Source organism: Venturia canescens, chromosome 7 (genome assembly GCF_019457755.1).
Source record: "Venturia canescens isolate UGA chromosome 7, ASM1945775v1, whole genome shotgun sequence".
Classification (NCBI taxonomy): Eukaryota; Metazoa; Arthropoda; class Insecta; order Hymenoptera; family Ichneumonidae; genus Venturia; species Venturia canescens.
This window is the reverse complement of record NC_057427.1, coordinates 14,291,805-14,306,534: the sequence shown is the minus strand read 5'-3', so window position 1 is coordinate 14,306,534 and position 14,730 is coordinate 14,291,805. Positions and strand designations below refer to the sequence as shown.

Sequence of the window (14,730 nt, the reverse complement as noted above, 5' to 3'; positions counted from 1 at the left end):
GCAGTAGCGAATCAAACTGCGAGATCATGTCCATCGAGAATGTGCACCCTCGTGCTTATCTAACAAGCTCCATTTTTTATTTGATTCTTCCTTCTTTTTTATGTATATTTTTTTTTTATTCCTTATTATTTATTTATGTTTGGCCGTTGGTGATTTACGAGAAGCAGAAAGGCGGTCAACCCGGATCTAATTTTTATATGACGAAAATGATGAATTTCTTCTTTTGGCGTGACAACTGGAGGGCTCACTTTGAAATGTTTCTTTCAGCCTGGCTCCAATATTATTTCCATCAACTTCTTCAGGCTCTTTCGAGTTATGCGTCTCGTGAAATTGTTGAGCAGAGGCGAGGGCATCCGAACTTTGTTATGGACCTTCATTAAGTCTTTCCAGGCCCTCCCCTACGTCGCTCTTCTCATTGTAATGCTGTTCTTCATCTACGCCGTAATCGGAATGCAGGTTCGTTGCACAGCATGCTCTTCATACGTTTCAACCAAAACTCCGACTCGAGCGTAATCCTCCTACGAACAAAAATGCCGGACAATTTCGTTGCAGGTTTTTGGAAAAATTGTCCTCGACGACGACACTGCGATTCATCGCAACAACAACTTCCAAACTTTTCCTCAAGCTGTTCTCGTGCTCTTCAGATCCGCGACAGGTTAGAAAATCCTACAAAATTCCCATAAGAATTATTCCTCGGACACAAGAGGCCGATTTACATTAAAAATCGGACGATTTTTCCGCAGGTGAATCTTGGCAGAATATTATGCTCGCCTGCTCCTCGAGGCCTGGCAAAGTAAAGTGCGATCCGAAGAGCGACGACGAGAATAATCCTGCAGGCTGCGGCAACGACATTGCTTTCCCATACTTCATTTCCTTCTACGTGCTATGCTCGTTCCTCGTAAGTTCTTTGCGTAACGTGTCCCAACATTGTGTGACAAACGTCAAGATTTGAGTGACCTTTTTTCTCATCGCAGATCATAAATTTATTCGTCGCCGTAATCATGGACAACTTCGATTACTTAACGAGAGATTGGTCCATTCTCGGACCCCACCATCTCGACGAATTTATACGTTTATGGTCCGAGTACGATCCAGACGCAAAGGGACGTATAAAGCACTTGGACGTTGTGACACTGCTACGGAAAATTTCACCGCCCTTGGGATTCGGTAAACTCTGTCCACATCGCGTTGCCTGCAAGGTACATTTTCGTTCAATCTCGTTCAACCCGCACTCAAACCGCGATTTTTCAACCGCATCTTCGTTCCCATTCCAGAGACTCGTTTCTATGAATATGCCCCTGAACAGCGATGGCACAGTTCTCTTCAATGCGACGCTTTTTGCGGTCGTTAGAACTTCCCTTCGCATCAAAACTGAGGGCAATATTGACGAGTGCAACGCCTCCTTGAGGGCTGTTATCAAGAAAATATGGAAGAGAACGAGTCCCAAATTACTTGATCAAGTTGTACCGCCTCCGGGAGGTTCGCTAATTATTCATTGCCCACACTTTCGATTAAAATCATTTTTTCCATCTCGACATCGAGCTCCATAAGCGATGACAAATGCTCAATCTGCACATTTCACGTTCCGCATTGAATTTTCGTCTACTAATTAACATTTATCAAATTCATTTTACCCAAGTATTTTTCGCTTTTACGAATCTCCTGCAAAAAGTGGTCGAACCGAAATGATAAAATGGCCGATTCCTAAACAGGTGACGACGAGGTAACAGTCGGCAAGTTTTACGCGACATTCCTCATACAGGACTACTTCCGGAGATTCAAAAAGCGCAAAGAGCAGGAAATGAAGGACGGCGACAAAGACTGCCAAAACACAGTGACACTGCAAGCGGGATTGCGAACCCTTCACGAGGCCGGTCCGGAATTGAAACGTGCTATCTCAGGAAACTTGGAAGAATTACTCGACGATAATCCCGAGCCAATGCACAGGGTGAGCCGGAATTCCCTCTCAGGCTGAAATGAGTTTTTCCACGAAGGATAAATGTTGATCGATCCGTTATTATTCGTCATTTTTCCAGAGGAATCACTCTCTTTTTGGAAGTGTGTGGTCGAGCATGCGAAGGGGTCATCAACATTTCCACAGAGCTAAATCCCTCAAGACGAGCGCCAACAACGCCCCAAAAGTAAGCTGTCTTTCCGGCCCCGGTGCTAATTTCTTCTTGCTCCATTTACGATTTCATCAGCTGTGGTTCAATTCCGAATTATTCCACAGGCGTCGCCAACAAACTCGATCGACTTTTTGCCGTACTCTTCGTTACAGCGAGCCGGTGTGCTCGATGGAGGCAATTCTGTCACTGCAAGATCACACCAAGTTGTGCCAAACGTAGCGGGGTAATTATTTATCGTTATTCGCTACTGTTATTCGTCGAGTCTGTTATCATGTTTGGCAACGTCATGCTATTCGGAAAATGACGCGATTATCTGTGATTTTGGAAATTCTGTAGCGTGTGAAAAGCACCGAAAACGTTGCAGTTGACCCGTTTTTGTCGTAAACACTTTTTTTCATTAACGAAACCTTCCGCGATTCATTTGCGAAATTTTGCACAATTTTGGTCCAAATAGTGAGCTTTCCAGAGATTTTTTCCAGAGTTTTTCCATTGATTCGGTAATTGCGTAGAGACAACCGAACGATTTACTTTCCCTCAAAGTGTGAAAAAAAGGGGAATGAACGAGGTCAAAAGAGCCGAGTTCAAAATCGAAATTGCAATTCCATTTTCCGTCTCTGCGGAAATCAAACGAACGAAAATGTTGCTCGTTTTCAGGGGTTTGAGTGACAGTGCCATGAATCAGCTAGTGATGGACTCACGGCTGAGTGGTCTCGAGGAGAACATTCCTCTCCGACCACTCGCGGTTTTCGCTGATTCGAGACTCCAACCGTCCAACATTCAGAATCCTTACAAAGTCCTTGAGTAAGTAGTCTCTACGAAAAAACAAAGCAAAAAAGCCATTGAAATTATTCATTTATTCGAAGCCCTTAAGCTAGCCGGTGCGAAAATTTCGAGGAAAGATTCATTCGCGATATTATTTGACTTCCGGGTGTATCCCTTGGTATATAAACGTATAGATCTTATCTGATTAATGGATGTTCGACGCCGACTCGATTCCCGTTCGTCTCGCACGCTTTCGAACTCGATCCGCAATTTACCAAATCACTGGCGCACCCTGAAAAGAGCATAGAATAAGTAATATACTATTGATTTCGAATAGATTGAACTTTTAATCAGTGCCCGGTTATTGAAATAAAAATAAATGATGACGGACAAGTTCGAAGGTACCGAGGATGATCTAACGTGTTCGAGTAATTCGAGATCGCACCAAATACCTCACTCACCAAAGACCACTACAAAAATACGTTAACGTACAATTGGACGTGTGTGTATTCGGTGTTCACCCAGGCAGTCGATTTATTTCGCGCGACACTTTTTGTAAACTTTAGTGCATGTCTGAATGCTCGAAAAAGTCAACAACAAATTTATATCGGTGTTTTACTATTGAGATAAGTCCCTGAAAAAAATTCTACGTTCACGGGGCAAAGTAGTTTTGAGCCTTCAAAAAATATTTATGTGTTTAATGACTGCGGAAAAAAAAATGTGTGCTTGAGCATTCTTTGAATGTTCTCACAATATTCATTTTTTCCATATATACAATAATATTTGGAAATAACTACTATTGATAGATGTGTTTTATACATGATGTTTTTAAGCATTCGTAAAATTGTCGTAAATTTGTCGATTTTTCCACTACGATAAACTCGTATATTATCATCAAAGTTGATTGTTTTATCGTCTCTTTGGTTGATGACTCATCAATTTTATCATGATCGTTTTTCATTCGTCTCGTCTTTTCACGCTTTTGTTGATCGTCATACGATTTCAGTGGACCCGGTAGCGGTAACTACCTACACCCGAATAACGAATACGGTAAGGAAAAGGAGCTGTTGGGGCGTATCGTCGTCGACCACGTTTAATATACTTGTTCGATATTTCTTTATTTTTCTAACACTCGTCTCTGCCTGCGCTTACTAAAAAATGAGAAACAGCTTCTCTTTCAGCCTGCTTCACTGTGAGAATTTGTATTTTATCAAAACGCTAATTCCCGTTTGTAAAACGATATACCTTTTAGTATAGCCCGTTCTTTATTTATGTTTCATCACTCGCCTCGAGAGAACGCGCTGAGCAAAAAGCACGAGCACGAGAAACTTTTTCACTTATATTTGCAGCGCGTTTGTCAACCGAACGACGATTTTCACGACGTTCCTTCGACACATTTTTTCTCAAGACCGAACAAACGCAAGTGGTGAATTTTTGCTCGCGCGTTATGCACGTAGAGTGCGATAAAAAAGATAAAATAGACCGAGTAGTCACAGCCCCTGCTATAGTGCGATGCCACGCGTTTGCCGTGCTCGAGAAACGAGATTCCCAAGAGAAAAAAAAAAAAAACTAACCGGTATAGAAATTCCTCTTAGATCGCGCATTAGGTTACGAAAACGAAAAAAAAAAATAAACACCACCGACGACACACCAAGAAATACGTAGAGATGTATCATTGAAAATACGAAATCCATCACTTTTTATTTGTCCATCCGCGCGCACCATTCGCGTGCGGTGCTGTGCAAAAACGCTGCGACGCGTGATCGTTCGTGCTCGAGCAGTCTTCAGGACGGAATCGAGCGGCAGTTGACACCCCCCACTCCACCACCACGGAGGAACCTACCAGGGTCAACAACAGCGACCACCACAGCAACAACGAGTCAACCGTCGACGACTACGACAGCGACAAGCACAACTTCAACAACTACATCAACAAGCGCAACAACAACACCTGCAGCATCGTCCGGCGGAACAATCGCACTCACAACAACCGAACGTAACGATACGAGCACCGACTCAACGACAAGCCTCAGTCCAAGCCCGAGCTTCGGTTCTTCCTCCAACAGCGCCGCCTGTTATTATTCGTATGCGTCACGAGGCTGCTGCGTTGACTTAGTCGCCTGGGGTCATCAGCACGGTACGAAATCCATTTCAATCGACCCCTTTATTCCGGAGGACGTGAAAAAACAAAAAAAAAACAAAAAAAACGTTCACAATGCGCGACGAAGTACCCAAGTATTTGTATTATTTCAAGATTTTTCTTTCGAAATTTTTGCAGACCAAGTACTCTGTCATTTGAGGCTGAACGCAAGTTCGATTTCTATATAAAATCATCTTTTTTATTCGAATCAGCTTTTTTCAAACCGACTGGAAAGTGAACTTTGGTACACTGTAAATCCAAGTGTGTTATTGCCAACACACGTAAAGTGTGTTCTGTACTTAATGCCGTAAGCAAATTGTAGATTTCTTGTGGTCACTTTTTACACGTTTTATGGTGTGTTAAAAATCTATAGTTTCATTATGGCGCTAAGTACAGAACACACTTAATGTGTGTTAGCAATAACACACTTAGATTTAGAGTGTAATTCGAGGGTAGTAAATACTGACTGGGGATTACTAGTTGACAATTTTTTTAATTTACAAGACTGGAAGAAAATTGACTCTCGCTAACGCTCCTCGACTCCCAAACGATTATAATGGGTTCTAGCTAAACTTCGTCGTAAGATCACGCGGATAGGGAAATTATAAAAAAAGAGGTTAAGGAGCCCGCGAACGATTGCCTGATATTATTGTGAGCAAAGAAATAGTATGTAAAACGAAAACGCGTAACGATGCTCAGCAGCGTTGGAGGACGAAGAGGCAGACACGTCACCGGAAGAAGGTGGCTGTTCGAGCGCCTCAGGGAAGCGCAACAAGTGGCGAAAACGTACGAAAAAGAGCAAAACGACATTTTCAAACGGTACGAAGGGCGTAGCTGCTCTTGCACCGTCGACAAGATACAGTGCAACTGGTGGCGGGAGCTCGGGACCGCTCGAGAGAATCTCGTCGAAAACACGAAAAAGACGAGACCACACGGGCGAGGGGGGAAAAGCGATTACGAGCCGAGGAGTCGATCCTACCGGCGGGAGAAACCCCAACAATGGCGATCGGAGCATCGCCAACGGTCTCAAACTTGCCCAGACTCAGGCGATCGCCGTTGCCGGATATCTCGCCGATGTCGACACGAGGCAATGGCGGGGCTGCGAATCCTGCTTCTCTCACAGGGCTTCTTTCCACGGCAGAGGTGATTTCGGTTTCGGAACAAGAGAAAACGGAAACACAATATCTTCGCGGCACTGTTTTTTTTTCTTCACTCCGACTCTAATGCGACTCTGCACTGAATGAAGACTTCAGTTTATTGCATTTTGTGACGAAAATATCCAAGTTTGAGAGATTCCGAATTTTTTCGGATTCTCATACAATTTTATTACAATTCAATAGTCGCAACAAAAAGCAATCGAGAGATAAAAACCGATAAAAATCAGTACTAAAAATTAAGGTTTTCGGTCCAGCCATTTTTTCGTGAAAACTATTTGAAATCGCTGTGACGTCATAAACACGGTATTTATTTTTTTCAATGCAGAGTCCGATCGGTACTTGAAACTCGGATAATTCACTGATCAGTGTTTCCCTCGACTGAACTATCTTTGAATTTCTGGGGATAAACGGCTAACGAAAAAGTTGACCGGTCAGAGAAAGACTTCGAATGTTTTCCCGTTATCTCGTCGTTAGTAGATTACGAGCAGAATTGGGCAGTTCTTTTAATAACTCGAAAATCGAATTCACGAGAAAAATTGGTCATCAGACAAGCGCTTCTCTCCTACATACGGCTCGATGTATTAAGGAGGGTGGCTACATTCGTCAAAATCATAAGAAATTCATCAAATTTGGTGATAATGTTCTTCAACATCGAGTGCGAGGACTCAATTTTTTTCAAAATTTTCTTCTGCTCAGTTATCGAGTAATTACGCATTAAATCAGATTTCTTATGCCCGGAATATATATGGAAACGCTATGCTTATACAGGTCAACTTTAGTGATCAATTACTCGATAACTGTACAGAAGAAAAATCTTAAAAAATGTGTATTACCAAATTTGGCACTAAAGAATATGTTCACCAAATTTTATTAAATTCTTATCATTTTGAAATTTTTTATGTATTTAACATGATTTAGCATGGCAACATTGTATCGTCGCTATCCACCCTCCTTAAGGATATATTGCACAGGCGATACAATGTTGCCATGCTAAACCATGCTAAAAACATAAAAAAATTCAAAATGATAAGAATTTTATAAAATTTGGTGAACATATTCTTTAGTGCCAAATTTGACAATACAAATTTTTTAAGATTTTTCTTCTGTACAGTTATCGAGTAATTGATCACTAAAGTTCACGTGTATAAGCATAGCGTTTCCATAGATATATATATAGGTATACATTCCAGACATAAGAAATCTGCTTTAATGCGTAATTACTCGATAACTAAACAGAAGAAAATTTTGAAAAAATTTGTGTTTTCGCACTTGATGTTGAAGAACATTATCACCAAATTTGACCAATTTCTAATTATTTCGACTTTTGTATCATTCACCCTTAATCGATATTTCGAACGAATGGAATTGAGAAGAAAAATAAATGACTTCGAGGATCGTTAAGTTTTTTGCTAATGCCCAAGCCTGCTTCTTCACGACACTTCACGACCATATCACCGCCACACTAATTTTCTCTGCAACGTAAATTAAACGAAGTAAAAAAACATCGGAAACACACAGCTCCGTGGCTCTACACTCGATAAAGGTCGTTGCTCAAAACTGTCAGAACGCATGCAGCTCGATAAAACAAGCCTAATTAGGAAAAACTTGTGTCGGGCGCTTTCGTGTCACTATATTCCTGTGTAAAAAAGCATTATTCCGAGAATTCCTCGTGTATTATCTAACTGGTTAAATCCATCCAACTAACAAAGATATTGTAGCTTTCTTGTTCGATTTTATTTTTATTTTTTGCTAGCACTAACCGCGCTTCAAAATCACGCAGGCAAGTGACGAGAACATGAGAACAAAATGATGAAATTTCATAAACATGTTGACGAGTCGAAAAATTCATTTTTTGTATATAAAAGCTCTGTTTTTGTGAGAATAAGTGAGCGTCAAGTCGCCATGTTTAATTGATATCTGAACCACCAGAGCAGTTTACCTGCGATCAAAACTCTCTTTTTTCACTTCCATAATGTGTATTCGCTCGAAAAAAATGATGAGTATTGCGCATTAATTTGATAAACGTTTAACATTATTTTTGTTGATTTTTACGTAATGAAAGTTTACGTTAGAAACAGCTCTGACTGAGCGTTAGTACCAATATTTGTCACAAAATGGCGTCGCTGATGCTTTTTACCGCACTAAAAGTTCTGTTTCCCAGATATACACGTTAGTTGGATTGAACCATGAAACAATAGACGCTCTATTTCGCTTTTAATTCAAATGCAATGAAATTATGACGCGGAAGACAAAAAAAAGATTTATCGTAATGAAATACATACACGAAATTCGACTCATCGATGTTGTCATTTTCCCGAGTTGCACTGGGGATCGGATCTAATGAGATTTCTTACCTTAGTTTCCTGGGCCGGCGAGAGTAACGGGGGCGTCGGAACAGAACGATTGTCTCACAGTTTGCCGGGCAGTCCGGCCGATCGAAAACCTAATTTCGAAGTCATCGGTAGCGCTGAAAGTCTCGTCGGTCGGGTGAGTTTACCACTTTACCATTTTTCACTTTACTCGTACATCATCGAAAAAAAAATATTACGAATAATTCTCGACGACGACGACGACGACGACAACGATGACAGCGACGTACATTTTTTTCGAATTCATTCAAAAAAGCAGGGTGCGTTTCATATCGTTGCGGAATAATGCTCTAAAACAGCCTGACTGACCCTCATGTTCGTGTTTCGTGTCAGGCCGGACCGGCGCTTACTACTCGACCAGCTCGACTGTTTCGCCCGCCAAGTACCGTTGAGCAGCACCTGCAGCGCCATACGCGTTGTGAGGCCGTTTTTGCAACCACTCGAATCATACGGTTTTCAGTTTAGATCAGCATTTCTCGCACAGTATTTTGTCTTATAGAACACTGTGAATGATCCTCGCAGAATTTCAATTATCAAAAATTCATAGAAAATCATAGAAAACAAATAAATTCACAAAACATTTTTCTATCAATCGTCCAAACCTGGTCACCTGGGATTACAACCGATGATTGCAACAAAAAGTTCGCGTTTTTTTCCCTAATACGTACAGCAGTTCGTAAAGAAAAAAAAATCGATTTCGTTGCTTAATAAATGACAAAGTGACGTAAACACAATGTCTCAAAACCTAGGTACTGGTAGAGCAAGGCCTCGGGAAATATTGCGATCCTGATTTCGTGAAATATACATCGAGAGAGATGCAAGAGGCCCTTGACATGACGAGGGAGGAGATGGATCGTGCTGCGCATCAGTTATTGCTGCAAGAGAGACGCGGTCACCCGTTGACTTTCCAGCTGCAACAGAGCATGGATCAGCACTGGAACGAGTCGAATCAACAGCAAGGCCCGAGAGAGATAGCTTATCAGCAACTGCGTGAGCCGCTCTCGTTCGAGCAACAACAGCAACAGCAACATCAACATCAACAGCAACAACAGCAGTACCGTCATCAACAGCCGCCATCTTAGCGACGTGAGTGACGCTGATGGCGTCCTCTCTCGTACAAAAATTAGTTAAAGTTCAATCGTCTGTATCGAAAAAAAAAAAAAAAAAGAAATTTTTAACACCGTGAATCGTTCATTTCAACAATTTAACAAACACAAATCGATCGCGTATTCAAATCTTATTAAAAAAATTATCTAAATACGTGTGTGCGTGTGTGTATTCGTATAAAAAATTTATATAAATACACAGACGAGAATAGAAGAAAAAAAAACCCTAAATTTTGTACATGTTGTATAAAAATTCTGTTATTCCTATAAACGCAGTCGAAATGCACTCATTCAATTATATACGTAATGTACCATTTATTCTATAATCATAAATACGTCATGTACATAACTAAGCAGTTTCACACATACGATTTTCAATAATTTACATTTTAATTCTGGACGTGATTCCGAGATGAGGTTTTTCATCGTAATACCATCGGATCTTATTATCGAAATTGATCGAGTGGCCCAATTTTATCACGTATACGATCCAAACGGTTGAAGATAAGGCAAAAGTGCACAGGACCAATATTGTAGAGCGGAAAATTTTCTACTGAAAAGTCCGCACTCGCGTATCTCTCTCTTCAGTATCTTCAGCATCAAAGCCGATTGACGAGACTCGTCAGGAGGGAGCTCGATTGGTTATTCAATCCAAAATCCCGTCCATTATTAAAGTTTCAATTATTGCCGATCCAATAAGAAACGCTCTGTACAGATGTATAAGTGTATATGTAAACGTGGATTATTTCATGCCCATTTCTCCGCTCACTTTCGTCCGAAAAAAAGCTCAAATTCTTCAGCAAATGAAATTTCAAGCCACGACATTTTTCTCTCAAATGCCATGAAAAAAAGCCCGAAAAAGAGAACGAAAAGAAATAGAAAAACGGCGACGCACAATTGTCCCACATTCAAATCATTTTTCGACGATGAAAAACATTGAAAATACTAAAAAAACACGTGTCAAACATTTTTACTTTAAAAAAAAAAAAAAAGGTGAAAGACTATTTTGTCCGAGCGTGCATGAAATATCTCGTAAATATACATGAATACATAAGTACGTGCACGCATGAATTTCTTTTTTAAAAGGACACGTCGAAGATTTTTTTTCCCGGCGTGTTATGAATCGGCATCGAAGCGAGATGCGACAAGTATCATAACAAAACTCAAATTTCATATTAATTGTACAGAGATAAAAGAAGCAAAAAAGCCCAGTGAAAAATAGCGAGTTTCGAAAATAAATAAAACGACGAATTCTTTGCTTCTTCCAAATTTCCTTTCTATCTAAAGTTCGTTGACGAATTTCTATGTATCAAATTTTCCTGCAAAAGTGGAGGAAGCATGAAATAAACGGAACCGTTGTCGGATCGAGAGATTGATTATTATATTATCGCGCGATATAGAAACATCTCGTGAGCCATTAGAAAAAAAGAAAGAAAGTTTAAAACAGACAGAGAACCGACGCGAAATAACGTCGCCCATTTCTACTGTACGTATAAATAAATTAATGAATAACGGTGTAGCCGTTGTGACTACGAAAAGTAGTGTCGACGCACCCATTTGTTTCTAGAATCACGTTTATTATTGAATGCTTCAATAATTATTGTCGAGTTTGTGTCGACCTCATATTATAAAACATTATTGTCATTAGTGTTATTATTCATTGTTATTACTTCATCATTATTACTATTATTATTATTATTGACTGTAACGAAGATTTTAAGGAGAAATAACAAGTGCCTAAGTATCTATAATAACTTATTTTGGACCAGAGAAAATCTTTATTAATAAATCATACAAATACATATACATATATATATATGTATATATGTATATGTATTTGTATGAAGATACACATTAATGTATAAATACATAAGTACATACGTGTGTGCGTGTGTGTGTGCGTGTGTGTTCGAGGTACATTGTACTACGATTAATTAATAGCTCGACACGTGGACGCGATTGTATCAAAATAATACAGTTGAGAACCATGTGAATTTCTGGGCAACGTTAAGACTCGTAGCACGGAGTTGCATCGATTGAAATATTTCGGTAATGCATTATCTGTTCTGACGATTAACGGCAATGGACTCAACAGTAATTTTATTAGTCTATGCGTATGTACGAGTCGAGTGGGTTCGACAATTCATCGTTGATTGCTACTTGATTAAATGTTTCGCTCGTTTTTTTTTACACTTTCATTTATTGGCTTACTTTCCAAGGCTTTACTTTTTCGAGCTCGCGTCATCAATGGAAGTATCGAGGTATCTTGAGTAGTTTGACAAAATTAAAAAGTTTATTTTTCAAAACGAAATTCAATCGGAGTTTCAGAAATCGTTTATAAAAGAATCTAAGATTCGAAATATTTACACTTTCACGCGAGTTTATCGGAATTGTACATCACCGTTTATGAGCGAACAATAATTATCGTTTTGTGCGTCGCAACGGTTAATGCATTATGTATATACCTTACTATTTTGACAGTTATGATGTATCAAAAGAGGCACGCAAGGAAAAAAGGCCTTCTTTGCTTTCTCGAATGAAACACTTCGCATTAAAATACACAACTGTTGCATACGTAATGAAGAGGTTAAAACAAAATGACACTTCGAAACCACCACTCACTGTATTTGTTTACACGCATTATCGTACTCTTTGCTTTGTCGCATCTTCGCCAGTCGGCTACCGCCAAACAAACATGATTAAAGTAAAAAAAAAAAAAAAAATCATTAGCCGCGGTTGAAATTCTGAGTGTGATGATGTTTAACCTCCTCTTTTTACTTATGCAAAAGCTGGATCTTTCGATCAAAGTGTCCCTTCCGGAAGAGTATTCGAAAAAAAAATTGAAAAGAGAAAAAAATCCTAGGTGAGAGGTGAATAGTGAACAGACAAATCTTCACGAATTTGATTGCATCAGGGTACACTGATGTGTTGCCCACCGCGTGGAAAACCGCTTGATTTTCCACCTTGTTTGTCACGAGAATGAACGAATTCTCGTAAAAGATCCTTGTCGCAAAAAAGGTCTGGAAATTTTTCGGAATTGAAAGTTCGACGAGTTGGTCGAATTCTCTTTCCCAATGGCTGACTCGATATTGTGTACAGTGTCGAGAGATTTTACTTGGACGAATTTTGAGAAAAAAATAATGGTAAAGAGGGATAAAAATAGAGTACGAAAAAGCGTAAGAATCATTAGGAAACATAATTATATACACTCAATTTTAACGTAATTGCTTTTCGACGTTGTCCTTCTTGAACTTTACGATGTATTATCTATGATGTCTTTTTATACTATTGTAAAAAGTGTTTACAACTTAGCGATGAAGGAGCGAGCAAACAGAGAACTAATTGTTCGTGGCGTAAGACTAAAATACGAGGGTACGACCGGAGCGCGGCGGCGATAGCACGAACTAAAAAACAGTGAAACGCCCTCTCGTGCAAATTGTATAATACTGTGATTAGTAAGGAATAAAAATTATATAGGTGAAGAGAAAAAAGCACGAACCACCGCGTCGGGCCCTAGAAAAAAAATATATATGAAAGATTAAAAACAAAGTGATTGATTTCATTATTATTTGGCATTTACGAAAGAAAAAACGCGCTACATATGCACATTATACACCGTTTGAATTTGGTTTTCAATACATCGCGCACCAACCGTCGAGATGTTGAGCCAAAAATTACGAAAACAAAGAAAGACTATTTCAAGTACCGATGGCATACGTTGAATTGATTGAGCTCGTCTTTTCGTCCTCCCTCAAATTCTTTTCTTGCCTCTTTCCCTTATAACAAGAAAAAAACATACTTGACAAAGAAGTATAAAAAAAAATCAACCGACCAAATATCACTGACGAGTGCCTGATTGTCCACGACATTGTACTTATTTCCCTGACCCAATTTGTATTATTACGCGTGTACACGCATGAGTACTTCATGTATTTACTGCAATACACGATTATTATACCGAATACACGATGTGAACGACAGAGACCGCGAAAATAAAGTAGCATCTTTTTCCAACGACGTATAGAAAATAAATTAAGCATAAAAAAGAAAAGAAAAAGAGAAAGAAAAGCACAGACTTGTTGTAAAAGTCGCTCGGTCATGTTTGCGCACAATGAGTATATGGAGAACGCATCGATGAAAAAGCCAAAAACGTTGGAGAAATTTTTCATGTAAATTGGAAATGAACATTGTGAAAGAAAAATACAAACAGGAAAGCGTGCGAAAGCCCTGGTTGAATTTTGGGCCGGTAACCTCAAAAAACCACCGCGTGTTGATGAAAAATTTATAACGAATCTGCGAACTTGAATTTGCGGTCAATAATTTACACATATTTTCTTATATTAGCAAATATTGTTATATCCGCATACGCGTTTATATGTGCGCTCACGAAGCGATGTAAAAATAAAAATGAAGATTAAGAAATTGAGAAGAGGGAAAAAATAAGGAAGAGACGGACAAAAAGTAAATATTCGCGTGACAAAACTGTTCAGCTTAGATTAATGTAAATAGGCGAATTTACATACTACCGTAATTTATGGGACTTTTAGCAAATTTTTCGATTTATTTGATACTTATCAAGCGAACGAACGAGAGAAAGAAAAAGTAAAAAAAATCTTCCGATCAAAACATATGGGGAGATTGTAACATGCGTTAATAATTCGTTCGATGAGTATTTATATACAGAGCAATGTATATGCAATGTACATTTTATTCGAAACTATATATACTAATAATATCGTTCCATTTATCCTTTTGCACAAATTAATAACGATGAAAATTCCGAAATTATTATATATAAAACGTCAAAACAGGCTATTCTGTCGTGGCAATGAACGAGAAAACGAAGGAACAAGAACTGAAATGTATAAAAAGTGTGAAACAAAAGAAACCTCAAATGTGAGAGGAGAACAACGTGAAAGTGTGTGAAAAGCAATGATTCTGCCAAATAGACGGTTTAACACGAAAGTTTGTTGTGTTGCTGTTGTTGTTGTCGAGGTTGTGTCGAATTAAAAAATGAAAAAAAAAAAAAAAAACACCAAATACGTTTGAGAGTTTCGATAATCTTAATAT

The 14,730-nt window shown here is 39.1% G+C and overlaps 1 protein-coding gene across 14 annotated transcripts in view; it reads left to right on the top strand.

The window, feature by feature from the left end:
- Ca-alpha1D (Ca[2+]-channel protein alpha[[1]] subunit D) overlaps positions 1-14,625 on the top strand; it is a 40,720-nt gene extending 26,095 nt beyond the window's left edge. For 10 of the 14 annotated variants that reach the window (XM_043423893.1, XM_043423897.1, XM_043423896.1 and 7 more), the window contains 13 exons: positions 268-456; positions 553-655; positions 744-898; positions 975-1,199; positions 1,275-1,479; positions 1,713-1,948; positions 2,037-2,141; positions 2,231-2,349; positions 2,781-2,927; positions 4,670-5,025; positions 5,728-6,171; positions 8,545-8,672; positions 9,304-14,625. In XM_043423893.1, coding sequence (XP_043279828.1) covers positions 268-456; positions 553-655; positions 744-898; positions 975-1,199; positions 1,275-1,479; positions 1,713-1,948; positions 2,037-2,141; positions 2,231-2,349; positions 2,781-2,927; positions 4,670-5,025; positions 5,728-6,171; positions 8,545-8,672; positions 9,304-9,636 — 2,745 coding nt within the window. In that variant the 3' untranslated portion in view covers positions 9,637-14,625. Of the gene's footprint in view, positions 1-267; positions 457-552; positions 656-743; positions 899-974; positions 1,200-1,274; positions 1,480-1,712; positions 1,949-2,036; positions 2,142-2,230; positions 2,350-2,780; positions 2,928-3,894; positions 3,939-4,669; positions 5,026-5,727; positions 6,172-8,544; positions 8,673-9,303 lie in introns of those variants that run through there. The other 4 variants (XM_043423903.1, XM_043423904.1, XM_043423892.1 and 1 more) reach the window with 3 other exon arrangements.
- Positions 14,626-14,730: the final 105 nt, after the last annotated feature.